Source organism: Odocoileus virginianus, chromosome 23 (assembly GCF_023699985.2).
Source record: "Odocoileus virginianus isolate 20LAN1187 ecotype Illinois chromosome 23, Ovbor_1.2, whole genome shotgun sequence".
In the NCBI taxonomy this organism is placed as follows: domain Eukaryota; kingdom Metazoa; phylum Chordata; class Mammalia; order Artiodactyla; family Cervidae; genus Odocoileus; species Odocoileus virginianus.
This window is the reverse complement of record NC_069696.1, coordinates 36,237,738-36,258,666: the sequence shown is the minus strand read 5'-3', so window position 1 is coordinate 36,258,666 and position 20,929 is coordinate 36,237,738. Positions and strand designations below refer to the sequence as shown.

The 20,929-nt window shown below is 40.2% G+C and overlaps 1 protein-coding gene across 1 annotated transcript; it reads right to left on the bottom strand.

Annotated features, from left to right (window-relative positions):
- Window positions 1-319: 319 nt before the first annotated feature.
- On the bottom strand, window positions 320-12,733 carry ETFBKMT (electron transfer flavoprotein subunit beta lysine methyltransferase). The gene is made up of 4 exons (XM_020879833.2): window positions 12,596-12,733; window positions 7,723-8,156; window positions 5,902-6,032; window positions 320-1,361 (listed from the first exon to the last, which is right to left on the bottom strand). Exons 2-4 carry the CDS (start codon window positions 8,046-8,048, stop codon window positions 1,018-1,020), a joined length of 801 nt encoding a protein of 266 aa, XP_020735492.2. The 5' UTR covers window positions 8,049-8,156; window positions 12,596-12,733; the 3' UTR covers window positions 320-1,017.
- Window positions 12,734-20,929: the final 8,196 nt, after the last annotated feature.

The window sequence follows — 20,929 nt, the reverse complement described above, 5'->3', positions numbered from 1 at the left end:
ATTACTTTATACTATTCACTTAGGAAGGCTTTCTCATCTCTCCTTGCTATTCTTTAGAACTCTGCTTTCAAATGGGTATATAGTTCCTTTTCTCCTTTGCCTTTTGATTATCTTCTTTTCTCAGCTATTTGTAAGGCCTCCTCAGACAACCATTTTGCCTTTTTTAATTTCTTTTTCTTGGGGATGATTTTGATCACTGTCTCTTGTACAATGTTATAAATCTTCTAAACTCTTTTTTTAAATCTATGTTTCTTAATTGATGCCCTATTGTATACTAACCTATACTAGGCACTTTGTACTTACATTTAATACAATAACCTTTTGAAGTACAGTAAAAATTTATTACTATTAACATGTTATAAGTTAAGAAATGAAATCTCAAGAGAGCTTAACTCACCCAAAATGCCAACTAGAAAGTGACAGAGTGGTCACACTCTAAAGCCCATGTATTCAGTACCATACTAACTGCATCTCTGATATTTACAGGTAATTTTTTTTTAATATAGTATTCTGTATTTTTTATTTTAATTCAAAGATACATTGTAGTTGTTCTAAACCATAGAAACAGACTCTGCTAAAACATCTAATTCCAAAAAACTTTAAAAAAATCTAATTCCTCTCTGCTACTTAAATTACATGTGGTCACTATTGGATACTGCCTTGTATAATTATATTCCTATAGCAGGATAAGGGCATGACAACACACTCCAGTATTCTTGCCTGGAGAATCCCTATGGACAGAAGAGCCTGGTGGGCTACAGTCCATGGATTGCAAAGAGTTCAACGTGACAGAACAATTAAGCACAGCAGTAAAACTAGAAAAAAAATTACAGATAGAGATTTCTGCATTTGGCTTACTGTAGAACAAGTTATATGACAAAGGCTGACAAAATTTTAACCTTCATATTTTCAAAGCAAGATTTACCATTTAACACAAATTGCCTTCTTTGAACCAGAGAGTCTTTTCAGGTTAAACCCAAACATAGCTACATCCCCTACTGGAGGAACTTCAACAGCTCAAGGCTGAAACTGCCACACTGTGCTTGTTGTCAGTCCATTGTTATCCTGCCTTGTAGGCTCTGGAAGTGAATATTCTGCTACTTTGTGCAGTTGATGCTGAATGCTATGTCCACTGAATTGGGGTCGCCCAGGGTCACCAATCAGTACTTGAGTTCTGTGGGCCTCAGAGCAGTTCTTCAGCCATTGAAGCAGACTGTCTGCAAGGTCTTCATCATAAAACATATCTCCAAGCACAACAAGGTCCCACTTATCTTGTTCCAAATCCAAAATGTTTTTAATTAAAATGGGAAAAGGATTCAGTTGGTTCAACTCACAATTTAGTTTAATAGCCATTCCTGCAACTTTAAAAAAAAAAAGGACTTAGTGAATTGGTATATGCTAGGTTATTTTAATTACCTACTGATTAATTTAAATAATTTAGAGAATCTCCAATAGATTTTTCCCCTTTGTGTTGAAAGCTGTGTTTTTAGGTAAAGAAGCCTAAACTATATGCCAAAATAAGCTATTGCCTACAATGCTCAAATATATGACTATTCTGAAAACAAAGCAAACAGTACTACACACCTGGAAAAGGAGAGGTTTTAAGGAATATTTGCTTATCTCAATAAGACCATTTAGAACTAACACCAAAAAAAGATGTCCTTGTCAACCTAGGGGGGTGGAATGTAAAACTAGAAGTCAAGAGATACCTGGAGTAACAGGCAAGTATGGCCTTGCAGTACAAAATGAAGCAGGGCAAAGGCTAGCAGAGTTTTGTCAAGAGAACACACTGGTCATAACAGACATCCTTTTCCAACAACACAAGAGACAACTCTACACATGGATATCACCAGATCATCACCATCATCACCAATACCAAAATCAGATTGATTATATTCTTTGCAGCTGAAGACTGAGAAGCTCTATACAGTCAGTAAAATCAAGACCTGGATCCTGTGGCTCAGATCATGAGCTCCTTATTGCAAAATTCAGGCTTATATTGAAGAAAGTAGGGAAAACTACTGGGTCATTCAGGTATGACCTAAGTCAAATCCCTTATAATTATATAGTGAGGTGATGAATAGATTCAAGAGATTAGATCTGGTAGACAGAGTGCCTAAAGAACCACAGAGAGAGGTTTGAAACACTGTACAGGAGGTAGTGACCAAAAGCAAAAGAAATGCAAGAAGGCAGAGTGGTCATCTGAGAAGTTCTTACAAAAGATTGAGGAAAGAAGAGAAGCAAAAGGCAAGGGAGAAAGGGACTGATAAACCCAACTGAATGCAGAGTTCCAGAGAATAGCCAAGAGAGATAAGAAGGGTCTTGTTAAATGAACAATGCAAAGAAATAGAGGGAAACAACAGAATAGAAAGACTAGAGATCTCAAGAAAAATTGGAGACATTAAGGAAACATTTCATGCAAGGATGGGCATGATAAAGGAGAGCAATAGTAAGGACCTAACAAAAGCAGGAGAGACAAAGAAGAGGTGGCAGGAAACTAAAACTCCTAGAGGAGAACATAGGCAAAACACTCCTACATAAATCACAGCAGGATCCTCTATGACCCCCCTCCAAGAATACTGTAAATAAAAGCAAAAATAAACAAATGGGACCTATTGAAACTTAAAAGCTTTTGCACAACAAAGGAAACTATAAGCAAGGTGAAAAGACAGCCTTCAGAATGGGAGAAAATAATAGCAAATGAAGCAACAGACAAAGGATTAATCTCAAAAATATACAAGCAACTCCTGCAGCTCAATTCCAGAAAAATAAATGACCCAATCAAAAAATGGGCCAAAGATCTAAACAGACATTTCTCCAAAGAAGACATACAGATGGCTAACACACACATGAAAAGATGCTCAACATCACTCATTATCAGAGAAATGCAAATCAAAAGCACAATGAGGTACCATTACACACCAGTCAGGATGGCTGCTATCCAAAAGTCTACAAGCAATAAATGCTGGAGAGGGTGTGGAGAAAAGGGAACACTCTTACACTGTTGGTGGGAATGCAAGCTAGTACAGCCACTATGGAGAACAGTGTGGAGATTCCTTAAAAAACTGGAAATAGAATTGCCATATGACCCAGCAATCCCACTCCTAGGCAGACACACCGAGGAAACCAGAACTGAAAGAGACAAGTGTACCCCAATGTTCATTGCAGCACTGTTTATAATAGCCAGGGCATGGAAGCAACCTAGATGCCCATCAGCAGATGAATGGATGAGAAAGCTGTGGTACATACACAATGGAATATTACTCAGCCATTAAAAAGAATACATTTGAATCAGTTCTAATGAGATGGATAAAACTGGAGCCCATTATACAGAGTGAAGTAAGCCAGAAAGATAAACACCAATACAGTATACTAATGCATATATATATGGAATTTAGAAAGATGGTAACGATAACCCTATATGCAAGACAGAAAAAGAGACACAGATGTGTAGAACAGACTTTTGGACTCTGTGGGAGAAGGCGAGGGTGGGATGATCTGAGAGAACAGCATCGAAACATGTATATTATCAAGTGTGAAACAGATCGCCAGTCCAGGTTGGATGCATGAGACAGGTGCTCAGGGCTGGTGCACTGGGATGACCCAGAGGGATGGGATGGGGAGGGAGGTGGGAGGGGGGTTCAGGATGGGGAACACATGTAAATCCATGGCTGATTCATGTCAATGTATGGCAAAAACCACTACAATACTGTAAAGTAATTAGCCTCCAACTAATAAAAATAAATGGAAAAAAAAAAAGAAGAGGTGCCTAGAATACACCAAAGAACTATACAAAAAAGGTCCTAATGACTCAGATAATGATGATGGTGTGGTCACTCACCTAGAGTCAAACATCTTAGAGTGTGAAGTCAGGCCTTACAAAACATCACTATGAACAAAGCTAGTGGAGGTGATGGAATTCCAGCTGAGCTATTTCAAATCCTCAAAGATAATGCTGTTAAAGTGCTGCACTCAATGTGCCAGCAAATTTAGAAAACTCAGCAGTGGTCACAGGACTGGAAAAGGTCAGTTTTCATTCCAATCCCAAAGAAGGGCAATGCCAAAGAACATTCAAACTACTATACAATTGCACTCATTTCACATGCTAATAAGATTATGTTCAAAATCTTTCAAGCTAGGCTTCAGCAGTCAGTGAATGGAGAACTTCTAGATGTACAGTCTGGTTTAGAAAAGGCAGAAGAACCAGAGATCAAATTTCCAACATTTGTTCGGTCATAGAGAAAGCAAGGGAATTCCAGAAAAACATTTACTTCTGCTTTATTGGCTATGCTAAAGCCTTTGATTCTGTGGATCACAACAAACTGTGGAAAATTCTTAAAGAAATGGGAATACCAAACCATCTTCCCTGTTTCCTGAGAAACCTGTATGTGGGTCAAGAAGCAGTAGTTAAAACTGGACATGGAACAATGAACTGGTTCAAAATTAGGAAAGGAGTACACCAAAGCTATATATTATCAACCTGGCTTATTTAACTTCTATGCAGGGTACATCTTGTGAAATACTGGGCTGGATGAAGCACAAACTGGAATCAAGATTACTGGGGGAAATATCAATAACCTCAGATATGCAGATAATACCACTCTAATGACAGAAAGTAAAGAAGAACTGAAGAGCCTCCTGATAAGGATGAAAGAAGAGAGTTTAAAAAAAAAAAAAACTGGCTTAGAACTCAACATTCAAAAAACTAAGATCATAGCATCTGGTCCTATCACTTCATGTCAAACAGAGGGTGAAAAGTGGAAGCAGTGACAGGTTTTATTTTCCTGGACTCCAAGGTCACTGCTGATGGAGAGTGCAGCCATGAAATTTTTTAAAATGCTTACTCCTTGGAAGGAAAGGTATAACAAACCTAAACAGTGTATTAAAAAGCAGAGACATCAGAAAGCCAACAAAGGTCCATATAGTCAAAGCTATCGTTTTTCCAGTAGTCATGTATGGATGTGAGAGTTGGACTTTAAAGAAGGCTGAGCACTGAAGAATAGATGCTTTTGAGCTGTGGTGTTGGAGAAGACTCCTGAGAGTCCCTTGGACTGCAAGGAGATCAAACCAGTCAATCCTAAAGGAAATAAACCCTGAATATTCATTGGAAGGACTGATGCTGAAGCCCCAATATTTTGGCCACCTGATAGGAAGAGCCAACTCACTGGAAAAGACCCTGGTGCTGGGAAAGACTGAAGCAAAAGGAAAAGGGGCAGCAGAGGATGAGATGGTTGGACGGCATCACCATAAATATGAGCAAACTCTGGGAGACAGTGAAGGACAGGGGAACCTGGCAGGCTGCAGTCCATGGGGTCACAAAGAGTTGGATATGACTTAACAACTAAATAACAACAACAATGAAGACTTTTGGTTTGTTACAGATGTACAAGAGACAGGAAAACAAGGCTTATGTTTGAACAGGATGATAACCTGGAACTGAGAGTTCTATATATAATAAGGCTCCTCAAGGGCTAGATCCTCAATGACAGGGAAGACTAGAGAAAATCAGGTAAAATTAACACTTACCTGTCTCAACTTGGGTTCGAATGGAATAAAATATCCCTCAAATGCCCAGATCTATCTTCACTTGGGTTTTGGTCAAATAAACACTACCTACATATTTCAGGAAATCCCTAGCCAAGAGATGACCAACAGTAACTGTTCCCAGGTTGGTATCACTTTGGGATATCTGCCAGACACAAATAGAAGTCCTCCTGTCAAAAATGCACCATCAAGTCAGGCCTTACAGGGTTCCCACAGACAATGTCCCACTGAGTTCACCAAATTAGATTATGAAATACAACATGGAAATGGCTTATGGTGTTGGAGCAACTGTAGATATTTATCCTGGAAGGAAAAAAAAAGATGAGCTCAAAATATTTAAAAATATGACAGTCTTACTAGGGTCTATGTCATTGGCCAAGATCCTTAAGGCTCCACTCATCTTAGCAGCGATGGCTGTAGCGCCACATCCACTCCCAATGTCTAACACAGATTTTCCTCTGACAACATCAGGATTATCCAAAAGATACCTAAATTAGAAAAGGGAAAATATAGTCTAAGACAGATGGGAGGTCAGTAAGAGGTGTCCAATATTTTTTCTTTGGATTGATTGGACAAGGAAATAGTGAAACTTAGCAGAAGAGCAAAGGAAATTCCCTGGTGGTCCAGTGGTTAGGACTCCACATTTTCACTGCCAAGGACCTATCCCTGAGATCCTGCAATCCAAAAAAAGACTAAGGAACAATGGCAAGTCAGGGGTGTAGTGCCCCATTTAAAGGGACAGCTGTTACCCATCTTGAGGTAACAGTTGCCACAACAGAAATTAGGTGTTATCAGAGATTTATATCTGATGTTAGCAGAGATTCTTTTTTTGTATTTTTGGTGTTTTGGCTTGCAGGATCTTAGTTCCCTGAATAGCGATTGAAGTTGGACCAGGCAGTGAAAGTGCTGAGTAACTCCCCAGAGATTCTTATTTTTCAATTGAAGTAAATTTTTACTTACTTCAAGTTTTAAGTGATAGCACCTGATTGTTTTAAAGTTTATAAGTAAAGTTTACAAGTTTACAAAAACATATCCTTTTTTTTTAAAGAGAAAACACATCTGTGGATCACCAGTTTGTGACCTCTGATTCAGTCTCTTAAGGAATCTGATTGCCCTTATATTTGGAGTTGATACACAACAATTTGCATAGGTATCACTTGCAAAGATACCACTTATTTTGTTAAATGATACAAGTAAATATAGGAAAATTTGGCAACACAACAGCCAGAAAATTGGAATTTATACCACCTGGAAAGTTTTCCAGAACTCAGGATTTTCCAAAAAGCTCTATGTTTGCATTTATTTATTTTGCATTTAAAACTATATACAAACTGGACTTCCCTGGCAGTCCAGTGATTAAAACTCCATACTTCCAATACAGGGGATGCAGGTTCGATCGCTGGTCAGGGAACTAAGACCCCACACACCACATAGCATGGCCAAAGAAATAAAAATTAAAAACTAAATACAATCTGAGTTCTGCTAGACCACACCATTCCTGTGAAAGAGAAGTTCTTATACATTTCCTTTCACAGTTTTTTAACATGAAAGCATTAAAAAATTAAATCATTTACCAACCTAAGAGCAAAGACTAGATTAAAATGCTGAAAGTTCTTGCATTTGTTTCAGCGACTGTTTTAATAAAAAATATTGTGTGTATATGTGAGAAAATGTCTTAAAGACATTTGCAGTATGGGGAGTTGGAAGGGGGGACCTTAAAAATGCAGATTCAAGTCCACCTGAGTGGTGTCCCAATCACTCATATCTCTCATTCTTTGGGAGCTTGGGAAAAGGCAGTGGTGGAGGGAACAACATTTACAGAATTAAACCCGGAGAAGGAGTGGGGGCTTTATGTTCCACCAAGGATCTGCATGGGCATCACAAACCAGGGACCTGAGAACAGTGTGAGATTTCTGGATCATTACCAGTTACCTAGGGTCTTGACAGCTGACCTAGGATTTCTCTTGGGAAGAGAACTATATATCAGGAAACACCTTGGTAAGCTTGGAATAGAAGGGAAAAGCATGAAACAAAGCAACCCAAAAGTGTTTCTAAACTCTAATAAAAGAATTTGGGGTTTTTTTGAGGAGCAGGGAGAAAGTGGAGTTGGAAGGGACAGAAAAGAGAGAGGTGGTGAGGAGCCTTAAAGGTTCCCGCTTCACTTAAGGCCATACGTACCTAGACAGGGCTTGGCCCCCTGGCCAGTAGATTGCCCAGTAAGGATCCCTGAGGGGCCACAGGTCAGCTCTCTCCCACCAGAACTTGCATCTGGGGGTCAAAAGCCGCAACTGGATTTCAGGGGTGAGGCTGCCACTGCTGGTGACTTCAGTGTTCTCCTCCAGGAAAGCTTTCATCTCAGGGTCCAAAAGGCTTCCAGTTCCTCTCCAGGGGCAGTGACCGCAGGGAAACAAGGGGAAGCCACTGCTTCTCACAGCCTTCCAGAGGACAACATAGCGGTTCACAGGAAATGATGCAGACACTCTCCAGCCTGGGCTCAAAGCCATCAGTCTGGTCCCAAAGCACAGGTATGCTGGTGTGCTCTTGATAAGAGCTGCTTCTCCTGGGGAAAGAGTCTGGTTGCCAAACTGATCTCAGCTGGAGTCACTGGACCTCTAAAAACATAATAATAATGAAAACTCTTGACACTTCCCAATCCTTTCACATAGGAAGAAAATATTAGTGCTACCTCTGTAGCAGATGATGCACAAGTGCAAGTTCACTTTAGATGAAAGTTTCTGTGCATTAATTTAGGAAAACCCAATCTTTTAAAACAAACTTTTTCATTCTTTGTGAACAACAGAATCCTTTTAATAATTTAGAAAACCAAATAGACAAGCATTTGATTTTGATAGAATCCCAAGGAACATCCCTGTTACATAAAATAAGGTATACCCTTAACATTCTTTCATTCATTTAATAAATCGTTTTCCTTTAAATAGACACTGTGCTTGATAACCGTGAACAAAATAAACAAAAGTCCCCATCTTCAGGAAACTTAGATTCTAGCAATGGAATAGAGCAGGTAATCAGGGCAAACACAGTTCTTGCCTTTATGGAGTGTAGCCAAGAGTTGTGCAGATTATCAAACTGTAACTGTGGTTAGAGATATATAAACTATACTGACTGGTCAATAAAGATAACCCTAGCATATGGGGACTTTCCTGGTGGTCCAGTGGCTAAGAATCCACCTTTCAATGCAACAGAGTCAATCCCTGGTCTGGGACTAAGACTGCTTGTCTAAACTACTGAGTCCTCATGCTCCACAGTCAGTGCACCACAGCTAGAGAAGCCTGCCTGCTGCAACAAAGACAAAGCCCAACCCAAAAAAAAAAAAAAAAGATAGCCCTAGCATAAAACATCAATGTAATTAAGATTGCTTTTTTCCTAAAACAAAACAAACAAAAACTATGGATTTAATTGTGATAAAAGACTATCAAATCACTTTCTGACCTCTGATGAGTCATCTTTACCAAACCTGGACTTAATAGAAAGATATTCAGATTAAGAATAAGTAGGAATTTCATTTCTTTAGGTAAATATACTCCTAAGTATTTTATTCTTTTTGTTGCAATGGTGAATGGTATTGTTCCCTTAATTTCTCTTTCTGTTTTCTCACTGTTAGTGTACAGGAATGCAAGGGATTTCTGTGTGTTAATTTTATATCCTGCAACTTTACTATATTCATTGATCAGCTCTAGTAATTTTCTGGTAGACTCTTTAGGGTTTTCTATGTAGAGGATCATGTCGTCTGCAAACAGTGAGAGTTTTACGTCTTCTTTCCTATCTGGATTCCTTTTATTTCTTTTTCTGCTCTGATTGCTGTGGCCAACACTTCCAAAACTATGTTAAATAGTGGTGGTGAGAGTGGGCACCCTTGTCTTGTTCCTGACTTTAAGGGAAATGCTTTCAGTTTTTCACCATTGAGGATAATGTTTGCTGTATATAGAAAACTATAAAACACTGATGAAAGAAATCAAAGAGGACCCAAATAGATGGAGAAATATACCGTGTTCATGGATTGGAAGAATCAATATTGTGAAAATGAGTACACTAATCAAAGCAATCTATAGATTCAATGCAATCCCTATCAAGCTACAAACAGTATTTTTCAGAGAACTAGAACAAATAATTTCACAGTTTGTATGGAAATACAAAAGGCCTCAAATAGCCAAAGTAATCTTGAGAAAGAAGAATGGAACTGGAGGAATCAACCTGCCTGACTTCAGGCTCTACTACAAAGCCACAGTCATCAAGACAGTATGGTACTGGCACAAAGACAGAAATATAGATCAATGGAACAGAATAGAAAGCCCAGAGATAAATCCACGTACCTATGGACACCTTATCTTCGACAAAGGAGGCAAGGATATACAATGGAAAAAAGACAACCTCTTTAACAAGTGGTGCTGGGAAAACTGGTCAACCACTTGTAAAAGAATGAAACTAGAACACCTTCTAACACCATACACAAAAATAAACTCAAAATGGATTAAAAATCTAAATGTAAGATCAGAAACTATAAAACTCCTAGAGGAAAACATAGGCAAAACACTCTCCGACACAAATCACAGCAAGATCCTCTATGACCCACCTCCCAAAATATTGGAAATAAAAGCAAAAATAAACAAATGGGACCTAATGAAACTTAAAAGCTTTTGCACAACAAAGGAAACTACAAACAAGGTGAAAAGACAGCCTTCAGAATGGGAGAAAATAATAGCAAATGAAGAAACAGACAGAGGATTAATCTCAAAAATATACAAGCAACTCCTGCAGCTCAATTCCAGAAAAATAAATGACCCAATCAAAAAATGGGCCAAAGATCTAAACAGACATTTCTCCAAAGAAGACATACAGATGGCTAACAAACACATGAAAAGATGCTCAACATCACTCATTATCAGAGAAATGCAAATCAAAAGCACAATGAGGTACCATTACACGCCAGTCAGGATGGCTGCTATCCAAAAGTCTACAAGCAATAAATGCTGGAGAGGGTGTGGAGAAAAGGGAACCCTCTTACACTGTTGGTGGGAATGCAAACTAGTACAGCCGCTATGGAGAACAGTGTGGAGATTCCTTAAAAAACTGGAAATAGAACTGCCATATGACCCAGCAATCCCACTCCTAGGCATACACACCGAGGAAACCAGAACTGAAAGAGACAAGTGTACCCCAATGTTCATTGCAGCACTGTTTATAATAGCCAGGGCATGGAAGCAACCTAGATGCCCATCAGCAGATGAATGGATGAGGAAGCTGTGGTACATATACACCATGGAATATTACTCAGCCATTAAAAAGAATACATTTGAATCAGTTCTAATGAGATGGATAAAACTGGAGCCCATTATACAGAGTGAAGTAAGCCAGAAAGATAAACACCAATACAGTATACTAATGCATATATATATGGAATTTAGAAAGATGGTAACGATAACCCTATATGCAAGACAGAAAAAGAGACAGAGATATAGAACAGACTTTTGGACTCTATGGGAGAAGGCGAGGGTGGGACGTTCTGAGAGAACAGCATTGAAACATGTATATTATCAAGTGTGAAACAGACTGCCAGCCCAGGTTGGATGCATGAGACAAGTGCTCAGGGCTGGTGCACTGGGAAGACCCAGAGGGATGGAGTGGGGAGGGAGGTGGGAGGGGGGATCGGGATGGGGAACACATGTAAATCCATGGCTGATTCATGTCAATGTATGGTAAAAACCACTACAATACTGTAAAGTAATTAGCCTTCAACTAATAAAAATAAATTTAAAAAAAAAAGAATAAGTAGGAATGAGGAAGAGAAGTTTAAACACAAATTATACACCAAGTTGTTTGGGACCTTTGGTCTGTTCTGCATAAATATTTTAATAGTCTTAAATTCACCCAAATATTTAGAGTTGTTCAGTTACTAAGTCATGTCCGACTCTTGCAACACCATGAACTGCAGCACTTCCAGGCTTCCCTGTCCTCCAGAGTTTGCTCAAACTCATGACCATTGAGTCAGTGATGCCATCCAACCATCTCATCCTCTATCACTCCCTTCTCCTCCTGCCCTCAATCTTTCCCAGCATCAGGGATTTTTCCAATGAGTCAGTTCTTCCCATCAGGTGGCCAAAGTACTGAAACTTCAGCTTCAGCATGAGTCCTTCCAATGAATATTCAGGTCTGATTTCCTTCAGTATTTACTGGTTTGATCTCCTTGCTGTCCAAGGGTAGGGGCCCCAAACTCAAATACCTACCTGGGGCCAGACTGGTGATAAATGAGTGACGCAGGCTGGTTACTATTAACAGAGAGGCTGTGGCAAACTAGAAAGTGTTTCAAAACAGTCCAACGGAGCCAGCAGGCAAACTAGAAAGTGTTTCAAAACAGTCCAACGGAGCAAGCAAGCTGCTGCCTGTCCTGGGACATAGGGCCAGATCTTTCCATTTTTCAAGATAATCCACGGACTTCCCTGGCAGTCTAGTGGCTAAGACTCCCAATGAAGGGGGCACAATCCCTGCTCCTGGAACTAAGATCCTATCTGCTGCAAGTCCCCACCCGAAAAAAAAAAACAAATTCCCACTTTTAAACGCAGGAAATTAATTGAAATATCAAGACAGGAGGGTCAAAATGCCTGTCAGGCCACTAGTCAGTGAACTCAGGATAGATTTTAAGTGGGTGTCAGCCCATATTTATGCCCACATTTATGCCCTTAACATATTTTATGCTCTTAACATAATTTATGCTCTCTTAACAGCCTGACCTCATTGGACTAATTGCGTAGGAAGGATTGGGTCAGCCCTTGAGTCTAAGGTTTAAAAAGAAAGCAGAGCAAATACGAGACGATTTTGGACATAGTGTCGTCGATGCCACCCCCTCCCACGCCAAGCACCAATGAAGCATCTGTTATGAATATGTGACTAAGCGGTGGACACTGGGTATTTGGATTAATTAGTAAGAAGACAGATTTAAAAGTGCAAGCTCCAAAAGTGTTAGCACGTTATTTTCCTCTGAGGAGGACGGGAGTCAATCTTAAAGGGGCAGACACAGTCTTCCTTTTCTCCTTACCTGTCTATGCTAACACCACCCTGGGGAGCAAAGCACAGGGCAAGTCAGTCACTTTGCCTTTGCGCCCCTTCTGGCGCTTTCTTTACCAGGGCACTCCGGATCCAGAGTTTCCGGAGGAGCCTGCTACCCACAACCCTGTCCCCGCCCCTGCCCCGACCTCCTGCCCCGCCCTCCTTCCCGGCAGGCTTTCTCCCTTCATACGGGCTTCTTAAAGGGACAGAAGTGTGAAACCAGAGGGTGCCGTGACCTCGCTTGGAAAATAAGGGAATGTCAAATACTGATTTCTAAAAAATACGCTCTGAAGCCATGGAGCATCTGCTTTGTGCCAATCACACTTCTAGGTACTGCGCATATGGTGGTGAGCCAAATAGACACAGCATAAACTTAATGACACATTCAACTGGGATTAAATCATAATGTCTTCCCTTTTATTATAATAGTTTTCATACACATACAATCTTTTTTGTTTCTTTAATTGTAACTTGTCATTTCAATTAACGCTACTGATTCTATTGTTAGTAATAATTCCTAATAGATGTTCAAGATCTAGGGACTTCCCTGGCTGGCCAGTGGTTAGTTAAGACTCTCATTATCCCAATGCAGGGGGCATGATCCCTTGTCTGGAAACTAAGATCCCACATGCCACACAGTGTGGCAAAAAAAAAAAAAAAATCCAGATCGATTTGTCTAAGGATTGTAGTTTTTAACCAGCTAATGCATTCTGTCCCAGAGACAGTTTTCAAATTGATCTTCTTTCCATTCCACTTGCCTTTCCCTTAGTTCTGCCTTAAGATTGCTTGCCTGAATTCCTGCAATTGGTCTCTCTGCAATCCTGCTTTCCTCTATCCCATTCACTATTGTGCAGTTTGAATGTTTTTTTCTGAAACTTTCATTCCATAGTCCAAAAAAAAAAAGGATTCATACAAGATAAGCTAAGCAGATAAGCCAAGAGAAACAGACTGTAGGCCCTGAGAAGCAAACCTGGACTTTCTTTTTCTATTACTTGCTGTTTATTTTTAATTTTTATATATTTATTTATTTTTGTCACAGGGCAAAATCTTAGTTCCTTGATCAGGGATTGAACCTGTGCTCCCTGCAGTGGAAGCCTGGAGTCTTAACCACAGGACAGCCAGGGAAGTCCCTTTTGTTCTTTTTAATTTAGAGAAAGAATTGTCTCTCTTTTATCAAAATTGACCCAAATGCAACCAATCAGACCCATCAATTGTTTGGTAACAACTGAGCTATCATGTGACCTTCAAATATCTGCCTACATCTTTGTACACGTTCCAATTCCCTAATAACTGGACGCTCTTGCAAGTAAAAAAAAAAAAAATGTATATCTCATACTCAAATTTGTCTTTAAAGGTTTTTTGAAAAGTTATTTGAGTATACTTATTAGCTGTGTGACCTTGGGCACATTATTAAACCTTCCTAATGAAGGGGATCGAGATATGCCACTGTGGCATAGGAATTGTTTTGAGTGAAAGAGATTTGAGTTTCTGAAATCTCTTATCTGCCTAAAGCAGACTCTCCCCAAAGAACTCAATTGTCATAAAACCCCTCCTTGAGAACACCCTTAATCTTCTTGGACTTGAAAAATGGACACCACACCCAAACAGACATTGTCTCAAGATTATCATATCTCTTATCTATTCTCCTAGAAAACCACTTATCTTTCCAAAATGTCATTCCTATAAGTTCCCTTTCTCTCTTTCGCTATCACCTATGATGGAATAAAATGTATGTGTTTTTAAGGCAGGACAAGAAAATTTAAGCATAACACATGCCCTCCCCGACAGGGCTCTCCCTAATGTGCAATGTGCTTCTTCATTATACATTAACCAGACCTCTTCAAACATAGGAATGTCTGCTCAACCATAAAGTTTGTTTTTCCCTTCTTCTAATGCCAGCAATGTGACTGCTCAGAAGATAACATTCCTTTCCTAATCCTATAAGGGGTCATGGTGACCTGCTGCTCTCTTCCTACATGTAGGTCTGGACTTCATATCTCTGCTGAACTGTAAAATGTCAGTGTACCAGTTTGATGAACGATCCTTTGTCTCAAAAATTTATATAAATGTACTTTCGACTTCTAACCAAGGGGAGCAGTCTGCAGAGTTATCTGACTGTCTCTAGTGTTATAGCCTTCAGGTTGGCTAGGGAAAAAAAAAACTCTATTTCTTCTTTAGATTGACTATTGATTAATATTTCATCAACACCAACTGAGTTAGATATATAAACACAAAAATTTAACCACTCCCTATGAGCAACTCATCACTGAATTCTCCTGTGTGTATGGTATGTGTTGCACATGTAAACTCGGGGTTTTTTCCTCCTGTTAATCTGTCTTTTGTCAGTTTAACTTACGGATCCCAGACAGTGAACATAAGAAGGTAAAGAAGAGTTTTACCTCCCCTACACTAAGTATCAGTTTTCCTCATCTGTAAAATAAAAGATGATGATAATAACAATGTATTGAGAGGATTTAATGAGATAGAAAGTAAAGTACTTGGCACAGTTCCTGACATATCGTGAACAGTATGATTATCATTATTGAAACTATGGAGTTAGTGTTGGTATTAATAAGACACAAGACTGGAAGGTGAAGATCGGGTTTTCAGTGAAGAGGGACAGAATCAGATTTGAGTTTTAGAAACAGTTTTAAACTGTGGGTATCAAAGAGAGAGGTTGGACTGAAGGAGACTTTAGTTGAAGAATCTGGTGGTAACCCAAGCAAGAACTGATGAAGGCATGGGAAGAAATGGACACATCTGAGTGTGACTCAGCAAAAGCCACTGGCAGGACTTGGAGACCAATTAAATATGCTTGCTTAACCATGTGTATGCGTGTGCTTAATCACTCAGTTGTGTCCGACTTTGTGACCCCATGGACTACACCCTGCCAGGCACCTCTGTCCATGGGATTCTCCAGAAAAGATACCGAAGTTGCCATTCCCTTCTCCAGGGGATCTTCCCAACACAGGGATCGAACCCAGGCCTCCCACACTGCAGGCAGATTCTTTACAGTCTGAGCCATCATGGTTAAGCTAGCTATGCTTAACCATAATGATAGACAATCTAAGGACAAGATGTCATTTTTTTCTTTATCAACTTGACCTGGGCTCTTAATCACCATGCTCTCTGATCTCATTCTTCCCTGCTTGAAATCCTGTCTGACTTCCCAAACAGTCAATATCAGAGCCAAATTCCTGATCACAGCTTCCTAAGCTCTTAGTAATCAGTCCGGGCTTACTCATCTTGCCTTTAGAAAACCCTTTCTCTCCTACAGTTTGTTTCCTTGTAGCAAGCCCTTGTCCTCTCACTTCATGCCTTGCTTCCAACAAAGTTGTCGGGCCCACCACACATTCATCCCCTCCTCACGTCCCTAACCACCTCCTCATTTTTCAGAATGCAGCTCAGAGTTAAAGCCCTCAGAAACCATCCCCAACACACACACTGATCTTGACATTTCATTAGCTTCATATGAGCATATCCAGCAAGAATACCATACAAACTGTCATTGTCTGGCTCATCTACTAGACTTAGAGGAAGACCATTTCATCCCTCTTTTACCTTCTGTCACAGTTAAGACACTCACTAAATTCTGTTAAGTGAAAGAAAAAGCAAATAAAGGAGGAAATTAACAAATATTACATACCAGTATCTCATTTCCAAATTTTATTTTAAATAGATTTTTCAGGTAGACTTGACATGCAATAAATTTCACAAATTTCAAGTGTACACTTTGATATCTTGCTATGAAATTGCCCCCAAAATCAAGAGACTGAACATCTTCAGTGACCTCTGTTATCCCTCCCTCTTGCCCTTCCCTGTATCCTCTCCATCCCCAGGTAGCCTCTGATCTGCTTTCTGTCAGTATAGATTCGTTTGCATTTTTCTAGATATTTATATAAATGCAGTTTTACGGTATGTACTCTTTTTTTTGTCTTTCTTTTCACTCATCATAATTATTTTGAGATTCATCTACGCTATTTCATGCATCAGTTATTCATTCCTTTTCATTGAAAAGTAATTTTCCATTGCATGTATGTTTTGTTGTTGCCGTGTTGTTCAGATGATAAGTTGTGTTCAACTCTTCGAAACCCCATGGACTACAGCACACCGAGCTTCCCTGTCCTTGACAATCTTCCAGAGTTTGCTCAGACTCATGTCTATTGAGTCGGTGATTCCATTCAACCATCTCATCCTGTCTCCCCCTTATCCTCCTGCCCTTAATCTTTCCCAGCATCAGGGTCTTTTCCAATAAGTCAGTTCTTCCCATCAGGTGGCCAAAGTATTGGAGCTTCAGCTTCAGCATCCATCCTTCTAATGAAGATTCAGGGTTGATTTCCTTTAGGACTGATTGAGTTCAAGGAACTCTTAAGAGTCTTCTCCAGCACCATTCAAAGCATTAATTCTTCAGTGCTCAGCATTCTTTATGGTCCAACTCTCACATCCTACATGACTACTGGAAAAGCCAGTATGTATGTATAATATGTGTTTATTCATTTATCTGTTGATGAATATCTGGAGGATTTTGTTTGTTTACTATTACAAACAAAACTGCTGCAAACTCTTGTGCGCTAGTCTTTGTATGTGCTCAGTCACTTCAGTCATGTCTGACTTCATGCAATCCCATAGAATCCGTGGGATTCTCCAAGCAAGAAAACTGGAGTGGGTTGCCATTTCCTTCTCCAGGGGATCTTCCTGACCCAGGGATCAAACTTGCATCTCTTAAATCTCCTACATTGGCAGCCGGGTTCTTTACCACTAGAATCACCTTCAGAGCACCAAGTCTTTTATAGACATATGTTCTTTTCTTCATTGGGCAAATACTTAGGAGTGAAATGGCTAAGTCACACAGTGGTGTGATTAACTGCAAACCTTTTCCAAAAGGGTTGTCATTTTACATTTCAATCGTCAGTGAATGAAAACCCCAGTCTTTCAAAGAGATGAGAAAAATAATTTCATTTTTCTGAGTTGCTTCCATTCAGTTCAGTCGCTCAGTCACATCCAACTTTTTGCAACCCTATGGACTGCAGCACGCCAGGCCTCCCTGTCCATCACCAACTCCCGGAGTTTACTCAAACTCATGTCCACTGAGAAAGTGATGCCATCCAACCATCTCATCCTCTATCATCCCCTTCTCCTCTCGCCTTCAATCTTTCCCAGCATCAGGGTCTTTTCAAATGAGTCAGCTCTTCACATCAGGTGGCCAAAGTGTTGCTACCTATTCGTTTTACAATATGAAAACACCACTCACACCGAGTCTGGACATTTAGAAAAAACTTGAATTGAGGATATTCACAGTAAGTTCCTGATTTGCTTTCTGCAGGGCACCTTTTAAAATAACAGCTTAGGGAAAGCCTGATGAAAGTTAGCAACCTCTGCCCAATCGCTTTGAGTAACAGGGGCTTGCTACCCTGCTCTCCACCTCCTGCTTGCCTAGCTCTCCTTTCCTACAGCTCAGTGTACCCTGCCTTGCTTCTGGGATCTGTAAGTAATAATAAATTTTGTGATTCTACTTCCTTTGTGTGGGTATATTGAAACTGCATCTTCAGTTAACATGATCCATGGGCTTCACTTCCCCAAAGTGGGAGCTTATTTGCTGAGGGAGCTACATGCCGACCCTGAGTGACTTTCGCCCCTTCATTATGCCCCATTCAGGTCATAATCTACGTGTTCTTATATATGTGCATGTGTGCTTAGTCACTCAGTCATGTCCAACTCTTTGTGACCCAGTGGACTGCAGCCCACCAGGTTCCTCTGTCCATGGGGGTTCTCCAGGCAAGAATACTGGAGTGGGTTGCCATGCCCTCGTCCAGGGGATCTTCCCAACCCAAGGATCAAGCCTAAGTCTCCTGCATTGCAGGTCGACTGAGCCACCAGAGAAGCCCATTCTTATATATACATACAATGTATTTTTTGCTGCACTTGGTCTTTGTTGCTGCATGGACTTTTCTCTATCTGCTGCAAGTGGGCACTATTCTCTAGTTTTGGTGCACAGGCTTCTTGTTGTGGTGGCTTCTCATATTACAGAGTACGGGCCCTAGGACAAACAGGCTCAGTAGTTGTGGCTCCCAGGCAATAGTGTACACGCTTAATTGTGGTGCACAGAACCAGTTGCTCTGTAGCATGTGAAATCTTCCTGGACCAGGGATAGAAACTGTGTCTCCCATATTGGCACCAGATTCTTTACTAATGGGCCAACAGGGAAGCCCTCTACATATACTTAACTCAGTACACAAGCTCTGGCTTCTCAACACATTCCACATCCTCATCCACACTTCTTTCTTTCTGTTTATAGACATCCTAGTAGGAATGAAGTGCTATTTCATCATGGTTTTAATTTGCATTTCCTCAAAGACTAACAATGTCTGAGCATCCAAATTGTTGCATTATTTTCCTGATCTTTCATAATTTGGGCACATTAAAAATAGGCATTTTTTTAATCTATGTTTTCCTCAGTGCTGAAAGAATAGTTCAATAAAGCTAGTGGAATTATTTGAAATTATGAGAGAAAAATAGCCTTTTTTAGAGAATTTATTTATAAATATAACATGATTGGCAGATGTTTATAAATACTAATTCTAAATAAATTTGTAAATATAGTTATTTTTAAATTATTTTATTTATCTATTTGTTTTTGCTGCACTTGGTCTTTGTTGCTGTGTGTGGGCTTTCTCTAGCTGCTGTGAGGTGGGGTTTGCAGTGCACAGGCTTCTCATTGCTGTGGCTTCTCTTGTTGTGGAGCACAGGCTCTTGAGTGTAGGCTCAGTACTTAGCTCCTCCTCAGCATGTGGGATCTTCCTTGACCAGGGATCGAACCTGTGTCCCCTGCACTGACAGGTAGATGCTTAACCACTGGACCATCAGGTAAATCCTTGTAAATACATTTCTAATAAAATATTTACTTCAATCAGCCTTGAGATGTGAACAACAGATAAACTGTACTCAGGAAAGTGTGATTTGACTCTGCCATCCCAGAATGTGTTTCTTGCCAGACTTTTAAATGAAGTTCGAGGTTTTGGATTTTCTAGAGCTTTGACTTCCTCCTTTTTCCCCTCAAACTGCCCTTGCAAAAAGTCTATAGCGCCATGTCTTTTTTTAGGCTTCCTTTTCTCAGTTCCTTATCTGCATTTGCAGTCTTCAGTTGGTCACTTGGCAAGCTTTTATTTTTTATTTACTTTTATTTTTTTGGCTGCACCTCACAGTGCATGAGATCTTATTTCCTCAATCAGGGATCAAACCCACACCCGTTGCAGAAGGGGCACAGAGTCTTAATCACTGGGCCACCAGGGCAATCTCTAGACAAACTTTGAACACCTGTCACTAAATCTTGCCTAAAAATCCTGACATCTAACCTTTTAAGACCGATCTGTTACAAAAAAGGATTGTGGACCTACAGAGATGCGAAATCCTCAACCAACTAAATCCATAGTGCCATCTAGTGGTAATTTAGGTGTGTCTTAGCAAAAATGGTAAAAATTTAAAAATAATACACAGGATTCTCACCCACAATTTGACTACACACTGGTATACATGTTTAGTTGTAAGATGCAGCAGAAATACCACTGATTAAAGTTAAGGCCTGAACTTTATGAAAGAATTGGTATCACTCATGATTCTATCTCTGTTTCACACACACACACACACACACACACACACACACACACTCCACAACTAACCCATCAGGAAATCCGTAGGCTTTGCCTTCAAAATTCACGAGAATCTGAGCTCTCTTCACCACCTGTAGTGCTTCCCTCCAGTACAGCCCCTGTCAGGACTGATTATTGTGACAGTCTCTGAACCAACTCCTAGATTTCTGCCCTTCTTCTCCCAGTGGTCTATTAACAACAAAAAAGCAAAAGTGATCCTTTGAGAAGGAAGTGAAGTTATCAGCACTTCACTGGAGCTCTCTGACAATGCCCTATTGTTCCTTCCCAGCCTGTCCAGCCCAGCTCCTTCTCTGACTTCCACTCCGACTGCTTTCCCCCGTTTTGACGACCTTTCATACACACTCGACTGACTTCTACTGTTTTGTTTTTTGTTTGGCCGTGGTGTGTGGCTTGTGATCTTTTTTTTTTTTAATTACTTTTTAAAATTGTTTTTGGCTCTCCGGAGTCTCCGTTGCTGTATGAGCTACCCTTGTTTCGCGGCGCGCTGGCTTCTCATCGCAGAACTTCTCTTGTTGCGGAGCAAGGGCTCTAGGGCATGTGGGGCTTCAGTAGTCGCAGCTCCCCCACTCGAGCACAGGCTCAGCTGTTGTGGCACAGGGGCTTAGTTGCTCCACGGCATGTGGGATCTTCCCAGATTGAACCTATGTCTCCTGCAT

Coding starts and splice junctions, on each gene's coding strand:
- ETFBKMT (XM_020879833.2), bottom strand. CDS start 8,048: ATGGCTTTGAGCCCAGGCTGGAGAGTGTCTGCATCATTTCCTGTGAAC. Junction 6,033..7,722: donor GGGGGCCAAGCCCTGTCTAG/GTACGTATGGCC, acceptor TTTCTAATTTAG/GTATCTTTTGGATAATCCTG. Junction 1,362..5,901: donor GGCCAATGACATAGACCCTA/GTAAGACTGTCA, acceptor TTTTTTTTAAAG/TTGCAGGAATGGCTATTAAA.